Source organism: Hesperophylax consimilis, chromosome 2 (genome assembly GCF_061612785.1).
Source record: "Hesperophylax consimilis isolate HC1 chromosome 2, BYU_Hcon_1.0, whole genome shotgun sequence".
Classification (NCBI taxonomy): Eukaryota; Metazoa; Arthropoda; class Insecta; order Trichoptera; family Limnephilidae; genus Hesperophylax; species Hesperophylax consimilis.
The window spans coordinates 33686440-33705082 of NC_142837.1; the positions used below are offsets into that span (position 1 = coordinate 33686440).

Here is an 18643-nt window from a genome sequence, read left to right on the forward strand (position 1 = left end):
TAAAGCCAAGCATGATGTAGGAATGTGTTACACGGAGAAAACTTCTCTAAATAGTATAAAATAAAGTCGCTATCCGCGTCTGTCTGTTTGTGCGCTTAGTTCTTCTAAACTACGAAACGGATTTTGTTATGGTTTTCACTATCATTTAGAGAATTTCTTCCGGAAGGTTTACATAAACAATACATAAATAATATATTTATAAAATGTAGAGAGTAGCAACGCTGGGTACACTTCAGCTATCACTGATTTAAAATACTGTTAATTAATCAAAAATCTTTAAAAAAATTATTCTTTTTCTTGTTATAAACGGGACTGCATGCCTTTAAAAAATGAATTGACAGAGTTCATAACAAAGTATCAGTTAATAGTGAATGTTTTTTGAGGACTGCGGAACACATGTTCAGACAAATATTGATTTTGATATACATACTAATATTGTCACATTCTGTCATATTTATTAAGAAAAGAACACATGTTATCGATATATTCTGAATGACTAATATTTTATCAGGAAATTGGCATGTTATCACTTTTTTAACAGGATCATTTTTCTCTAATAAAGTTTAATGATTTAATGACAAATAAATGTCTTTATTAATATTATTTATTTATCAGTCAAGAATGGTGGTAGCAGACATAATTTACGCATTGTTGAGTTTTATACAAATAGGTCCTATTTTTTCTTCATATGTTTTACCTGATCAGAATATATGTTATTTTCAGATTACTGTGAATTGGTGCTGCGCAATCACAAACCATGGAACAAGGCACATTCCACTCCACGGTTGGAGAGACACCAGCACGGGGGAGCAGTCCGGCAACATCCATATAGATGAATACAGAAACTATAGACGGAATCCAGTTACCTTCTTCGACCAAGATAGAAACACGGAAGTAAGGCAACCCTCAGACTCGTACTTCAACAGAAACGGAGGAAGAGAAATAAGGAACACGGATGACTTTCCAAAACCACAGTTACCCTGGGAAGAAGCTTTAAGACACAGTGTTTACTTGACATTGGTTAGAGATAAGATAGATAGCCTCTTGGTCAAACACGCAGGCTCCGATCGCCAAAACCTTGAAGTACACGAACGCACTAAAGATGAGAGCGAGATTGCAGACGTTAATCTTTGGCGAAACATCCAAAAGGCACAGTTCAAACAAAATAGTAAACAAAAAGGTCCTGTCTTTGGGGATATCGCTATATTGTCCAGGGGAAAATTAATTGAATCTCTCCAAGGTTATGAGTTTGTTGAAGACGAAGACATAAAAGAATGCATTGAATGCCATCTCTTCACTGCTAGACACAATGAAGTGGAAGCAGAAAGGATCCTGGCATCACGGTGTGATGGACCCGACTGCAGCAATCAGAGAATCAAAGCTTTATGGACTGTCAGACGCATAAGACACAGGAACCCGGAAGGAGACGATCCTCCATTCATGTACGAACTCATGTTTTCCATAGCGTCGCCAAAGCCAGACAGAACCAATTTAGATTACAATGAACCTTCACAAACATTCTCTATACAAGAAGCTGACAAATCACCAAAGCTGCCGAGGAAGCACGAAAGAAAAGGGAAATTTATATTCCAGGATGAGAAGCCTCAAGATTACAACAAGCGATTTCACTCATCCCAAGGAACGCCAGTCATACAGAGCTACGGCGATGTGAGAACTGAGGGACCTCCTTGGTATGACGGTTTTAACGCAGGAAGACATCAACAACAGTCAACTGAACACCCTCCGTATGTAAACAGATATCCAGAGTTTTATCCTGATTATCAAGAATCATCAACAAGACTAAATACGGGAGAGAAATACCCCACAGGGGATGAGGTGTTCAGATATAAAAATCCACCATACGCAGAAAGTTCAGTTCAGCCAAATGACAATGTTAAATACAGAGAAAATAAGAAACTTATAAATGACAATGTAAATTCTGAAGAATCAACAGCTGTTGAAAATGTAAGATCCCATAAAGCCCTCAAGGACTTTAAAATTCCAACCATAACTCACCTGCACCATCACTACTATTTAAACGATAAAGGAGTACCAGTTATGAAACCATCCAAATATGAAAACCATAATAACTTTGAAGTTTATCTTCCTAATGGGTATAATAAAGGAACTACGGCATCAAATCAAAATACTCCATATTCAGAAGATGAAGAATATAGTATCGATCAACACAGTGGAATAGATGAACCTGCGATTAGTGACTCAAACCCAAAAAAGGCTAATTTAAATACAAACTCTTCGCCTCATGTCAATGAAAACCGAGTAACAATTCCATTCCATACAACCAATAGTATGTCATTGCAAACAGAAACTACGGAGGAAGAAGAAGCGACCACTATTAGTAGCATAGGGAAGGTTACCCTCAGTGAAAGTCAATTTTATAGGAAACCTGTGAAGTTTGTTGAATCAACACAACATCAAGTTAAAAATCGCCAAAGAAAGCTTCGACCCACAAAACCATTTCGGCCAAGTCCTGTTGATGAGAGGATGATATATTCAGAGCTGGATCCACTTTACATGCCTACCTCCAGTACACCCACAGCGTTCACTTCTGAAGCACAAGTTATTAATTTGAGGAACCCTTATGTCGAGGTAAATAACTTTTCAGAAGAAAAACCCATATATGAAGAAAATCAGGAAGACTATCCGGATGATAATCCGACTGGGCCTAGCCAAGTAAGTTCTGAGGACAATAAAGAAGGTACTGGAGAAATTCTTGATTCACATGAAAATCCTACATCAGAAAGTCATGCTAGTTCAAATGAAAATCATGAACAAACCTCAGAAGACGAATCTGATCAAACTCTGGAAAGTGTAAATGTGAATCAAGAAGGAAATTCAGAGGATACATCGGAAGAAAGTTTTAACAATCAATCAGAGCCTATTCAAACACCTTTAGAAACTAGCGAAGAAGAAAAATATACAGAACCTGCTGTCACGGAAAAGATAGTTTTATTGTCAGAAGTAGGAACCACTATTGAAAATATTTATTTACCAGAATTTTCTGATAGCTATGAAAATGGTGACCATAATAATAATATACCACCTGCTGGAGAAAGGACTACACCTCATTTGCAAGCAACACAACCCAGTTACACAACTCAGTATCAGGAAGCTAATGAACAAACGTCTACAACCCGTAAGATAAATGACCATAGAATTCAACGAAAACCATACAAGCCAAATAGAAGAGTAAAGCTTCAAAAAAAGTTTTCTGAGCTGATCAAATCTCAACTTCCTTCTCCTAGGAGCGGAGGGACGACCTTACCATATGGATCAGCAGTAACAGCTGTTTACGAAGAAAAAATGGACACAGTTCCCGAGTTACAGAATAATTCAAGCATAGTAAGTCCCTTCAGAAAATTAAAACAGAGAACTACACCTTCTGTATCAACCACAGAAACAACTGCAGCTTCGACAGTAACAGAAGTGTATGTGGAAAGAAATTTGGAAATAGAACCTCAGAGTTACAATTCAACGAGTGCACCATTGAATGTTCAGCATAGAAAATTAAGACAGAGGCAAAGTACTTTAATACCTAGTGCAGGAATATCAAGAACATCACCCGCAGCTGCATTAGTAACAGAAGTGCACGATCAAAATACAAATTCAGAAACAGAAAGTAATTCAACATATTTTGCAGAAAATGTTTCCGTCAGACAGGGACATAGCACTTTCGTACCATCAATGGGGTCTTCAAAATTGTATGCGGTGCCTTCAGTTGAAGGTGAGCACGATGAAAAGAAATATTCAGAAAAAATGGATCCAGATTCGGGAGTAAGTACTCCAATACCTATAAGAAAACTCAGGCAGAGGCACAGCACATTGTTACCAACTACAGGCATTTCAACACAATATGAATTCACATCGATTACAGAAAAGTATGAGGAAAATATTAATTCAGAAAAAAGAGATACAGTTTCAGAACCTCAAAACAATTCCACACAGACGCCACTAACAAATACTTCAACTCCTGATAGAAAGCTCAAGCAAAGGCAAAGGCATGGTAGTTTATCTCAGACTACAGGTATTTCCACACCATATGCTTTCTCATCTGTTACAGAAAAGTATGAGGAAAATAATCGTTCAGAAAAAATGGATAAACTCTCGGAATCACAAGAAAATAATTCCACACTAATGTCACTAGCAAATACTCCAGTTTCTATCAAAAAACTTAGGCAAAGGCATAGTACTTCATTACCGACCTCGGACGGTTTTACACCATACGTCTCCTCATCGGCTACAGAAAAGTATGAGGAAAATAATCATACAGAAAAAATGGATAAACTCGCGAAATCACAAGACAATAATTCCACGCAGATGTCACCAACAAATACTCCAATTTCTATCAAAAAACTTAGGCAGAGGCATAGTACTTCATTACCGACCTGGGATGGTTCTACACCATACGTCTCCTCATCAGCTACAGAAAAGTATGAGAAAAATAATCATACAGAAAAAATAGATACAGTTTCGGTATCAGCAAATAATTCAACGTATGCACCAATTAGTCCAATCAGAAGATTGAGACAGAGAAACAGTACTTTTATACCGCCAAGAATAAGTACAAGCACTTTCATTCCGCAAAGAGTCAGTAACAATAGCACTTTAATTCATCAGACAAACTCCAGGCACAAATATCAGAGAAAACTTGGAACTTGGACCACAAGTCATTTAAGACCTAAATTGTTGACTGAAAAACCTTCAACTTCTACTACAGAGGTAACTACAGAGGCCACAACCGAGTTCACTGATGAAGGTAGCAAAATGACAACAGTATACGATGATGTTATGAAAACTGTCATGGATCAAAATACAACAATACAATACAAAAAAATAGGACACGATGAAACTACTGCTAATAAAACTGATAAAAACAATGAAAATAGATATTACAGCGATTCTGAAGTAAATGCATCAGAACATTCTTCCGAAATAACTGAATTGCCAAGTAGTCCAGAAAATGATTCGACTGAAGCAAATGAATCAACCGAACCGACGACAATATCTGAAACAACCGAAATCACGAATATCTCAGAGGAAGAAGAAAGCTCACCTTCAATAGTTTCAACAATCGCTACGGTAAGGACAACCGAAACATCAAGTAAACCTTACAGCAAAAGCGACAAAGAGATGTTTACACCATTGACGAAGAAGAGCTTTGTTACATCAATCAGTTTAAAGTTAGGCAACCGAACGAGACCATATTATCAGCGATCAACTGAACATCCCAAAAAGGGCGGTCTCAGGTTTATAGATCAGTTGAAACTAACGGAAAATACAACATTCATGTCCGATTTATTAAGCCGCTTTAATATAGATGATACCATGAAAGCGAAAATATCTGAGGTTAATCACGCTGGTAAGGAAATAAAAATACACAAAACAGAAGAAACTTCAGATAAAATTAAAATACAAGGAGGGTTAGCAAAAGTGGACAACATAACCAGACAAATAATACAACATGGAAAATTTGTCAAATAAAACATAAAAATCAGGGACTCTCAATTGTGTACACATTTTACTTATGTTAAATGCATAATATTAATATTTATGTAAGTGATTTATTTGTAGGATTGAAAAATAACTGAAATTATAATTTTTATGAAAGATTAGGTAGGCATGATGATTATTGGACATGAGGTTATTTTACAAACAAGATTTAATATATAATTATGTATGTTTTCAAAATATTAATTTATATCTTGTTTGTAAAAGCATCTTATGATTCAATTCGAAAATGTAAATATAAATTATTAATGCGTTGTTACCGTAGAAGTCATTGTTATAAAACTTTTGTATTTACGTGGTAAAATAAAAACTTTTTTGATTTTTGTGAAACCCTAGTTGTAATAGTTATTAAAAACATTAAATATTTGTGTATTGATTATTAAAAATGAGTTAAAAAGAGTAGAAAAAAATAATAAAAATTAAAGACAATTACCAGCTCCTTCCATTGAATATTTGTACGTTGGCTCTGGCTTAGCAGGTATTAGGGCCGCATAAGATTCTGGCATCATCTCCTTTATCCTCTGGTGATATGACAATCTGCAAAATATTTATACAATTACATATCATCAAATTCATTCCATTTTCTAGGCAGGTTGGGAAAAGATTGCTTATATGAGATGCCACCAGGCGTCCCTAGTGACTTGGTGTCCATTGCAGACCCAGTCTATAATGCAATTAATTTCCCTAATTTTGTTTGGGGCGTTTGATCTTACTTCTGGAGTTGGCAATTTTTGAAATATTTTTTTTTAGTATGGGTCTTATTATTACTTAAAAAAATTAAATTCAATAAAAGTCATAAACATAAAACAAAGCTTTTACAGATGTTCTTATGTATGTGTGAACAAGCCAATTTCAGAAAGTTAGGTTATTTGAATCATCTTTTTTCAGTTTTTTGTAATGAAAATTTCGATATTTCACTTTGTGCACGTTTTTTCAGACATAATTTGATTTTAATAATAAACTTAACTTTTTGAAATATAATGACTGGTGGAAAACAAAAGCATAGAAAAAGCTCAGTCCGTTCTGTAATTTTCCTGCCAAGAGTTAGCTACCGAAATAATTATGAGAAAAAGATTGGTCATGAATTACACATTAACTGCCATAATGCACAGGGCTTGAGCCAGTACCGACCAGTCGAAGTAACTAAAAGATTGGTCATGAATTACACATTAACTCCCATAACGCAAAGTGCTTGAGTCAGTACCTACCAGTTGAAGTAATTAAAAACCACTGCAAGCATAATGGAGGAAACACATTATTAAAACGCGACGCGACGCCACGTCTCGACACCCGATGTGCACCATGCACATTACCAACACGCGACGCCACGACATACTAGCAATTTCTGAATACAGTTAGCTAACAGCAGTGGAAGTGAATGCTTTTGTACTATGGATTTAATAAATAACGAGTCAGATGAAGACTTTGGAGAAGATTTGATGCAAATTATGGGTACATATATGATACTTTAACGACTCAAGAAAAAGAGAATAACTAGGCTTTACTGGGTTCATGAAATAAATCAAAAGAGGAATATGTGTGGTGAATATCATACTCTGTATCCAGACTTACTTTAAGATATTGAAAGATTTCATATGTATTTTCGGGTTACTAAAACACAATTTGAAGAAATACACGAATTTATTCAAAGTCCTAAACTCATGTCATATAGAACAGGATATTCTCACAGTATGATCCCTGTATATAGCTAAACTCATGTCATATAGAACAGGATATCGTTTTACCAACTCAATTAATTGTTCGTCGGTCATTTCGCTAAATAAATGCAAAAATAATATTAAATTGGCCAAAATTCCGTACATGCTCGGTGACAGTTCTCGAACGACTGACGCGTGGCGTCGGGTGTTGTCTAGAAACATACTGCGCAGGCCGCGTCGGGTGGCGTGTTTACCCCCACCATGGGCAACACGCCGACCTGGCACGTCTAGATCGGATGGCGTGTGCGCGCATGGCGTCGCGTCGGATGTTCATAGTGTGATTCTGGTCATAAGAAAACAATACATTTGATTCGACTCAACACGCATCGCGTTTCATCGGGTCGCGTCGGGTTTTAATAATGTGTTCCCGCCTTAACGCATGCATAAAATACTACACTACTTCTTCTTGGAAAAACTTGTATAAATATATTTTTTTGTCCCCCTGAAAATATGCACTCATGTGAATGCGTACCTGCATCTCAAACGCAGCACTGTAATTTTTTTATAAGAGAAGCATATGTTTAATGCTCAAATAATGGCAAATGTTCTCCACCGGTTTCTGTCTCTAGCCTTTCACCTCCAATCCTCATACACAGTTAGAGTACCTCTTCCTTGATCTGCCTTTGGTTCACTTCTACTGATGCACCCACTTTTACAAAGGAGAGTATGAGATATACAAACATAATTGGCCACTATTATTCATTGCACAGAATCGATCTTACCTAATGCATTTCAGAAGAGTTTCTTTAATAAATTTGGGTCGGGGATGTTCCGGGTTGAGCTGCAAGCAAGAATCCCAATCTTCCCAAGACCAGCGGAACTGGAAGTTGCTCAAATGGTATGAGAACCAATTCACAAATCTGCAACAACGTAAGGAAAGTAGATAATAATATGCAGCCTGATAAATTTAATTGATTCAATATTTCTCTAATGGAATGGTGGTGAAATGAATGGCCACCTAAGTAAATAAATTAAACCAGTAATCAGTATTTAAATAATTCAAACAAACTATACTCTTTGAAACATAATTTATTATGGTTGGTAACATTGTATGAATGCAATCTGAGTAGTGCGGTAAGTACCTGTCAAAACACGACGTATTCATGGAGTCTATCCTCATGAAGAGGATCTCCGTTGCTTGTGCGAGCACTTGGGGCATGGTGGATGGCTGCAGCTTGCACAGCTCAATCAGTATTGAGCCGTAACAAATATCCAGATACCTGGGCACGGGCATGTGGAACAGTTCTCCAAATATGATCTCCACAATGCAATAATCCAGCGGGATCTTTGACTTGAATGGGAAATAGAGAAGGTGGGCAGCACACTCTTTCCTCTCCGCATGATACATCTGAACAATGGAGTGCAAGTGCTCCTCAATGAGGAATCTCTCTATAGCATGAGCACCAGGTAACACTGGGCCTTCTGGACAGTCTGTATAATCAAACATTCTGAACACCACCCAAGGCATTGGGTACACAAATGATTCCTGGTGTGGTGGTGGTACAATCGTCGGCAAATTATGCTGAAGAGCTTCGCACAGCACGGAGTCAAAAGCTAAGTACGGTCTAGGGATGTGCTTCTCGGCCCAATTGTCTTGCTGAAGCTTTCTTATCTGCGCCCACAGGCAGTCTAAGTACTCTTCCTGGGGATGGGGGGTGTCAACAGACCAAACCCTCAAAGCGTTGTGATGCTTCTTACTCCTCTTGTTTAGAAACACTTCAATGCTAACTAGGAGATGGTCCAGCTGAGATTCCTTCTTCTCGTAGAGCTCTCTTCCCACCCATGGCAGGGTGCACAGAACAGCAAACACGTACCAATCTTTCCGAACTTGGGGCACTCCGTCTTCATTTGACACATCTACCAAATTCTCCAGAAGAGTCAACAAGGAAGAAGCTGCCAATACATGGCAATTCACCAAATCTGCGATAAACCGTAGAGAATACCGCGCGGCATCCCATTTGCAACTTTTCAAATTATCCTTGAACGTTTTGACCATGTAATCCACAAATTCTCCGCCGAAGTTGAAGTTCTTGGCGTTCAGTAGGCCAACTAACGTGGCATAAATCGTGCATTTTTCTGGCATACGAATGGCGCAGTCCGTCAGGATTCGTAGGATTTTGACTCGGAAAGTGCTGAGATCTGCCTCGAGAACACTAGCGAGTCCTTCCAAATTGGACTCCAAGCTTGATGAACTTTTCTCTCCCACATGATGGATAAGCGATTCCAGACGATCTTCGATTTCCTGGTTTTCGGAAACTCTTCTTCTCTTTCGGTGTAGCCGGTCTGTCAATGTAAACACATATTTAGTATGACAATCGTTATTGAATACAAATATATATTAATACCGACAGCATACGAGATGAAAATTATTTTTCATATATTATATACGTCTAAAAAATAAATAGAAATTTACCGTAAGAATCTTCATCTTCGTGAGCTCGTCTCCGGTTCATTTAAATAAGCAAATCGACCGCTCTTTGATATTTATTTTTAAAAATATATGTTAGTAATGTCAAAGCGACCTAACCAAATTTATGACGCGTTCTCCTTTCAAACTTCAAATATAAAAGTCTATGGTACTCTATAATTATGCATAGACAACTTGCGCCGTTATCATAGAGAATAGAGGGGCGACAAACGGACCTAAAAAGTCCATTAATGCGATTAGTATGAATGGCATTGAAGCCAAATCTAGGGTGAGGGGAAATTGCCCGGTTAACATCTTATATAACTGATTTGTATGCAAAGTGGTGCATAATGAACTATTATTATTTTATTTTTGTGTTGTTAATGTAGTTATATCGGCTTATGTTTTTTTTTGGGTATTTGATGAGACAAGGAATGGGAAACGTCATAAAAAAATTAAGTAGGTTTTGGTATTTCCATACATCTTCCCCTTCACCCCGCGGCTTCAAACTGTTCTCGAATTCCTTTGTCCAGGGCTTTTTAGGTCCATGACTAATAAGCCTTGGAACACGCTGACTTAAAATGCCCTGGACGGAGCAATTCGTATATTTACTACATCTTTCCCCTCACCCTGCGGCTTCAAATTTCCCTCGATTAGTTCCGTTCAGGACTCTCCATGCAGTACATGGAGTATTTACGGCGCAGTATTTACCATCCCGTGCGACTCTTTGTAAAAATAAAATTATTCTCAACACTTTCCGTATCATGATACTCGTAGTTTGCTTAATAAGATTTTCAATTTGAAATTTCGATCGTCTACAATGGCAATATGTACAAGGCGCTAATTACCTTAATTCTACATCATCAACGTAGAACTTACACAAATATTCTTGGGCTTATTCCCTTTTATTCTGAATATTAGTTAATAATAATTAGTATAATATTACCAACGTATTATTTCTACGAACCTTGGTCGTGAGTACGTGAGTAGGGCTGCCACCTTTCAAAAACAGTAGACCCGGAGATTTTAGAAATATGGTTTTTTTTATTAAAATAAAACTTTTTAAGTATGAATTATTTAATTAAGGCAAAATGTCATGGTAAATTACCATTGGTAATGTTTTTTTTTAAATAAAAAAGGTCTAGCTAGTGCTAAGCTGACTTGGACCAGCTTGACACATTAAACTATATTTTTCATTCTGAAGGGATTGTTTAAGCATCCTTTCTTGCTCAGGTTTCTTCAAAAACTTCAAAAAATCTTGGCAATTAATATTTTAAATAATCTTCACAATTAACTCTGCCTTCACCATGTCCTCTGACAAGCTGTTTCCGCTCGTCTGTCCACAAATTTCTCGTTAAAGAAAAGACGCGTTCATAAAAAGCACTGCATATAGGGATTGAAAATTTTTTTACAATTATTTTTGGCAGTTCGGTGAACGTTGAGGTGACTTCGAATAACTGAACCCATCGTAAATCAAAAGGCAATGTTGAATCACTACATTGTACGAACTGAGGAAATACTTGGTTTAATTTTCGGGTCTCGTCATAAAGTTTATCTTTGTCGACATTTTTCAAACCAAGTGATTCAACAGCTTCCACAGTATCTTCGTAACTGCACTTGTTAGATCGAATTTGGAAAACATTTTGAGTACAGAATCCTCAAAATCAAAATATTTCTTTATGTATTCAAGAGTTCTCCTGTAAACCTCATTGGCTTCTTTTTTTTATCAATTGATCCTGATCAGAAGGCCTCAAAAACTTTATGTTTTTCATTATTTTGGCACCGTAAAATTCATCATGCATTCATTCATTCAGACAGTCACGCGATCGATGTTAAACCCGTAGCCCGGACATGCACCATGCAAACCCGTAGACTCCGGGTCAAACCCGGAGAGGTGGCAGCCCTAGTCGTGAGTGGTATATCTATGGGCATATTTATGATGCAGTTGAGAGTGGTTTATTTATGGGTATATCTATGATGTAGTCCCCAGAGAAAAGTCGTACAGTCATAGGTCATTGAGGAAAAAACTATTTGTTTATTGTTTTAAAATAGATGCACAGTTACCTATTATGTCCTAATGCAATTCTTAAATACATAGGTACATATTTTTAAATACATCTATTTGAATGTCGATCTTGTTTTCTTGATTGAATGAATGAATGAAGTGGAATATTAGAAATGGATTTTTAAAAAAAAAAAAATTTTATTATTGAATTTTTTTTTTGATACATACGTGGATAGTTAACACACTTCCCGACATCCGATTGGGCTGAAACTCGGCAGATAGCTCGTTGTCGATGACAATGCAATCTATCAACTTTTGGTGGCACTCACGCACACACATGCAAATCTCCGAAATTGGATGAGATTATAAAAATTTACATCAGTTAATATACAAATTAAATCTCGGTACCATCCAATCAGGATTTGGCTTAAGTGATAGCGCACTTCACTCATTTTAGTCAGTCCCCATGAAAGAAGGTTTAGCTAAAACACAACTTAAATACACCAATTAACAAGAATTAGTATAGTATTATAATAAAAAGGATGTTTTTTACGGATTATTTTTTATTTTATTTATAAACTAGCTCTACCCCACCACACATTGCTGTGGCTCAGTTTGTCTGTGCAGATAGAGAAACAGCAGCGCGTGTTGCTTTTACGTCCAACAGTAGGCGCTGTTTTTAAAAAAAAAAAACATTTTTTACTTGTCACAGGTGACATATAGGGTGTCCGGGGGTAAAGTGCAGTAACTTCGTGGGGGGATTCTACATGATCGTAGGAGTAAAAAAGATAAATTCGCAAGTGTGAACGTGGCAACGTTGCATATTTGTGAGTGGCGCGTATCCATGGAAACCGCATGTGAATTGTAAACAATAACAACACAGAGTTCGCCGTATGTTTTGATATTTTACCAAATTCAAAAAGAGAACTGCACTAAAATCACGTTACACTTTTTATTATAAAAAATATTAATAACTAATTGAACACTTAACTAATTTCATCGCTTTTTACTAATAGGCCACTTGCATCATATTTTTTATTTTTTTTTTCCGGTTAAGGAAAATATTCTAAGACATTCTGTATCATTATTATTTTTTTAATCGTATTTTTGAAACCCTGGAGATTTTTTGAAAATTTCAATCCGAAAAATCAGACCTTTTTTTATAAACCGGAAAGACGGGACATAATTTTATAGGTCAGAAAAAACAATTATTACATAGCCGAAAATCATTTAAAAAAAGAACGTTTTCCACACGAATGACACAGCAGAATAACGAGGCATACCAAAAAATATTACATCTCATAAATATTTTTTTCCTTGATCCATCTTATTGATCATAAATCATTATAATGTACAACGTCTATATTAATAAATCCAATGTAATATACTTGTACTTGTAAATTATAATAATAATAAGAATATTATAAAATTTGATCCATAACCATTATACTTCTAAAACACGTACCGACATCTAAATTGTACGGGGTTCTCTTCACATCTGTCAAAAATTCAAACCAAATGAAAAGTTCGCAGAGAACAAACAATAAATCTAGTGAACGAATTCAAAAATTCTTAGATAAATTAAATTTTCAAAGTTGTTTACTCCGCCCGTCAAATTTTGTGACACATTATATTCAAAGCACGATTTACTAATAGCGGGGGGTGCAGGAGGGGGTGCGGGGGACAGTTTACCAGCTGACCGACTGAATTCGGGTGCCGGGGGTAGCGGGGATTAGTTACCGGGGGGGCGCGGGATGTAGATTTGGCAACGACGAAAAAAATAATGCCGTCTAGGCACGTCGGAGAAATTTTTCGTTATTAGCTTAAAAGTACATCTAAAAGTTGGAATTTCAGAAAAAGTTATTTATCTTTTTTACTCCTACGATCACGTAGAATCACCTCCCGAAGTTACTGCACTTTACCACCGGACACCCTGTATATAAAAACATGCGTATTCGAATGCAAAGTTATGTAAAAATTTCAAAGCACTGGTGAAGAACTTTCGGAGATTTAAAGATTTTTGAACAAAAGAACATTTACATTTTTATTTATGTAGATTAATATTTTGGTAACAAATTTGTTTTAGGTATGATTTGAGATTTTCACGGCCAAAAGTATTATAGTGATTTGTTTTTGGGGTATTATGCCGTGTTGCGCTACCTCCTTCTTTAGCCAACGTTTCGGACAGTATTGCGGTGTCCATCATCAGGGCAGATGTGTTATCTATCTAAAGGGGGTAACGCAACACGGCATGATACCCCCAAAACAAATCACTATAAATTTGTTTTATTTTTTTTCTAATTAAATTTCCTCTGTACAACGACGACTTTTGATTTTTTTTCTAAAGGGAAGTCTAGTTTGATTCCTTTCCGCGTTTCCACATCTAGACAGATGTGCTTCAGGTTTTAAACTTTTATGGGAAATTAGACACATTCTTGTGCATAATTACCAAAATAATAATTCGTTAGTAAAACTTCCTTATACAAAATTATTAAAATTACCAGAAATGAAAATTATGCATTTAATTAGCAATATCATTAAAATTTATACAAAAAAATTCCGTTTAGTTTGTGGCCAACTTACATTTTTGTATATATATATTTTAAATTCTTTATTTTGGCTTTCACCCATTAGGGGTGAACCTGGCCATACACAATAAACATAACGTAACATATATAAACCAAACATAACATAAACATAACATATAATATACATAACATACCTAACACACTTAACATAAACGGTACAGAGCTGGTAACAGTAGGTATCACAAAATTATAAAAATAGGAACCTGTGTACAATATAAGTGGGCGCTTTTCGTTATTTAACCACTAAAATTAGTAGCGTTTTTTTTTAAACAGAACTATGAAATAGGCAATCTTATAAACAAACACAGCATATGAGAGTAAACAAATGTGATTATAAAACATAAAGATAAACATAACACAAACATACCACGAACATAACATAAACATATCATTACCAGAGATGTGCAAAATGGGTACCCAAAACCATTTGAAATGCAAAATGGAAATGGGTCAAAATTTTTCCATTTGAAAATGGAAAATGCAAAATGGTTTTTAGAAAAGCATTTCAAATGCAAAATGCAAAATACCTATTTTCAAAATGCATTGAAAATGCAAAATGGTTTCTCAGGTCAAACAATAAAATAATTATAGAATTTCTAAACATTTTTGTCATTTAATAATGGATATCAATGTAGAACAAACATATTACATGATGGTAAATCCAAAAACACCACGACTACAGATTATGAAACCACAAAAAATTTGCGCGGGACTAATGTTGCCAACGTAAAAACATAGAAACTTAGCAGTTAATATTACAGCGTCATGGCCCCATGTTCAGTTTTTGAATCAGTATTTTTTGTAATGGTATCACTCAATTGCCAGGGCTCCTACCAGGGAGCAACTTGACAAATGTAAATTATCTCTCATAGCGAGGTTGAGGACTGACTGATATTTGGGGCTTATGAAAAAAAGATGAGTGGAGATAGTAGGAAGAATGTTGCAAAAAAGCATTTAAAATGGAAAATGCATTGAGAAAAGCATTTAAAATGCAAAATGCAAAATGGTTTTTAGAAAAGCATTTGAAATGTAAAATGGAAAATACCCATATTGTAAGGTAATACCAAATACTTATATTTGGTATTACCTTACAATGTACCCACGAACACTTGTTACTTATATTTGGTATTACCTTACAATGTACCCACGAACACTTGTTACTTATATTTGGTATTACCTTACAATGTACCCACGAACACTTGTTACTTATATTTGGTATTACCTTACAATGTACCCACGAACACTTGTTACTTATATTTGGTATTACCTTACAATGTACCCACGAACACGTGTTACTTATATTTGGTATTACCTTACAATGTACCCACGAACACTGTCTTGTTACTTATATTTGGTATTACCTTACAATGTACCCACGAACACTTGTTACTTATATTTGGTATTACCTTACAATGTACCCACGAACACTTGTTACTTATATTTGGTATTACCTTACAATGTACCCACGAACACTTGTGACTTATATTTGGTATTACCTTACAATGTACCCACGAACACTTGTTACTTATATTTGGTATTACCTTACAATGAACCCACGAACACTTGTTACTTATATTTGGTATTACCTTACAATGTACCCACGAACACTTGTTACTTATATTTGGTATTACCTTACAATGTACCCACGAACAATTGTGACTTATATTTGGTATTACCTTACAATGTACCCACGAACACTTGTTACTTATATTTGGTATTACCTTACAATGTACCCACGAACACTTGTTACTTATATTTGGTATTACCTTACAATGTACCCACGAACACTTGTTACTTATATTTGGTATTACCTAACAATGTACCCACGAACACTTGTTACTTATATTTGGTATTACCTTACAATGTACCCACGAACACTTGTGACTTATATTTGGTATTACCTTACAATGTACCCACGAACACTTGTTACTTATATTTGGTATTACCTTACAATGTACCCACGAACACTTGTTACTTATATTTGGTATTACCTTACAATGTACCCACGAACACTTGTTACTTATATTTGGTATTACCTTACAATGTACCCACGAACACTTGTGACTTATATTTGGTATTACCTTACAATGTACCCACGAACACTTGTTACTTATATTTGGTATTACCTTACAATGTACCCACGAACACTTGTTACTTATATTTGGTATTACCTTACAATGTACCCACGAACACTTGTTACTTATATTTGGTATTACCTTACAATGTACCCACGAACACTTGTTACTTATATTTGGTATTACCTTACAATGTACCCACGAACACTTGTTACTTATATTTGGTATTACCTTACAATGTACCCACGAACACTTGTGACTTATATTTGGTATTACCTTACAATGTACCCACGAACACTTGTTACTTATATTTGGTATTACCTTACAATGTACCCACGAACACTTGTTACTTATATATGGTATTACCTTACAATGTACCCACGAACACTTGTTACTTATATTTGGTATTACCTTACAATGTACCCACGAACACTTGTTACTTATATTTGGTATTACCTTACAATGTACCCACGAACACTTGTTACTTATATTTGGTATTACCTTACAATGTACCCACGAACACTTGTTACTTATATTTGGTATTACCTTACAATGTACCCACGAACACTTGTTACTTATATTTGGTATTACCTTACAATGTACCCACGAACACTTGTTACTTATATTTGGTATTACCTTACAATGTACCCACGAACACTTGTTACTTATATTTGGTATTACCTTACAATGTACCCACGAACACTTGTGACTTATATTTGGTATTACCTTTTCAATTCAATTCAATTCAATTCAATTTGTTTATTCCTTTAAAAACATTACAAAATTACATTTTATTTCGTTTTTAAGTACATTTGTAAAATGGTATTACATAATAGTTAGCGGTGTATAAACCTTACCAGCATCAATAGAGCTTGCTTTTTAAAGGCAGCTTCACCGATGCTAAATATGTCGATATCCGAATTAATTCTGTTCAACAGCAAGACTGCTCTCCCCACCGGCATGACCATTGGCAAGTTGGTCCTGCAGGTCGGGAGATAAAACAGTCTATGCTGTCGGTGACGGAGATAACCATCAGGAACATAGAGACTTATACTCTCCATGATAGTCGGATTTTCAAACCATCCACGAATCAGTTTGAAGAAGTGTGATACAATATGCACATCTCTTCTGACCCGTAGATGGTTCATACCGAGCAGTGGCGGTTCGTGGTCTTTTTAACAGGGGGTTCAGAAATTCAAGAGAAGATAAACATATCTAATTAAAATTTACTTACTGTTGTCCTTCGTCAAATAGTCGAATACGGCAGCAGTCACACAACTTAAATAAAGTTAGTGGGAGGGGTACCTACATATTATTGTTTTTAAATCACTTTACACTAGACACAAATATTAGATAATGAGAAAAGTTTTATAGGAATTAAATTGTTTAATGTTTTTATAGCACTCAATGTATGTTGCTAATTATTATTGTTTTTTCGAGAAGAATAATTTCGTAGAATATATAATAGATATTTAAAACATTAAAAAAAAAACAAATAAAGGTGGCACGAAATAAATTTACTAAGTCTACTTCAATAGGTAGTAGATTTGCAAATGCCATAAGCAAACGGTTGGAGAAATGCAGAAACAAGAAAACAAAAATATGTACAAAAATGACTACAAAGTTAAATACCATAATATAACATAAAAAATAACACTTGCTTCCCTATGGTTCAAAGTTCAAACGTCGACCGCGAAGTTCTCGGGTTTCTTCGGTTACATTCGTCAATGTTCGGAGGTCACGTGATAACATAACGCGTGTTCGGCGCACACAATTTGTCTTACTTTTGCAAAGAAAGACCAAATTTTGTATATGTCACCGTCATAGGGTATGTACCGGCTAAAATTCTTTTGTATGAAGAGTTTGGCGCGGATTACAACTCGCACAAAGTTGGAATATGTATCGTATTTTTCGGTGGCGCGGGTTTTGAAGGCGAAATTTTAATAGCGTGCTATCTATAATGTGCTTATATTATTATAAAACAAGTTTGTTTTATTTTCTCATCTTTTTAATGGGGGTTCGCCGCACAAACGCACTTTAGAGAAAACCGCCACTGATACCGAGCATGCCCAAGAGAAAGTCAGTAGGATAGAGCCACGGGTAGTAGCCATACTCCCTCAGGTAGAGGAATCTCAGAAATTTCTTCTGCACTCTCTCCAACATAAGGAAATACTTCACCTGATGTGGGCTCCAAACCACCGACCCACTCTCAAGCCTACTCCTAACCAACGCAATGTATAGCACTTGGAGAACCCGGGTGTCTCTAAAATTCATCGCAGTGCGTAGGACGAAGCCCAGCATTTTCAGTGAAGCACTACACG

At 35.9% G+C, this 18643-nt stretch overlaps 1 protein-coding gene across 1 annotated transcript in view; it reads right to left on the bottom strand.

Annotated features, from left to right (window-relative positions):
• The window catches only part of Cbp80 (Nuclear cap-binding protein subunit 1), a 63023-nt gene extending 53225 nt beyond the window's left edge, over positions 1-9798 (bottom strand). Inside the window, exons 1-4 of the mRNA XM_089642404.1 lie at positions 9661-9798; positions 8330-9530; positions 7970-8107; positions 5963-6066 (exon numbers count right to left, since the gene is read on the bottom strand). Of these exons, the coding sequence (XP_089498530.1) occupies positions 5963-6066; positions 7970-8107; positions 8330-9530; positions 9661-9700 (1483 nt within the window). The 5' untranslated portion in view covers positions 9701-9798. The remainder of the gene's footprint in view (positions 1-5962; positions 6067-7969; positions 8108-8329; positions 9531-9660) is intronic.
• Between the last annotated feature and the right edge of the window lie 8845 nt (positions 9799-18643).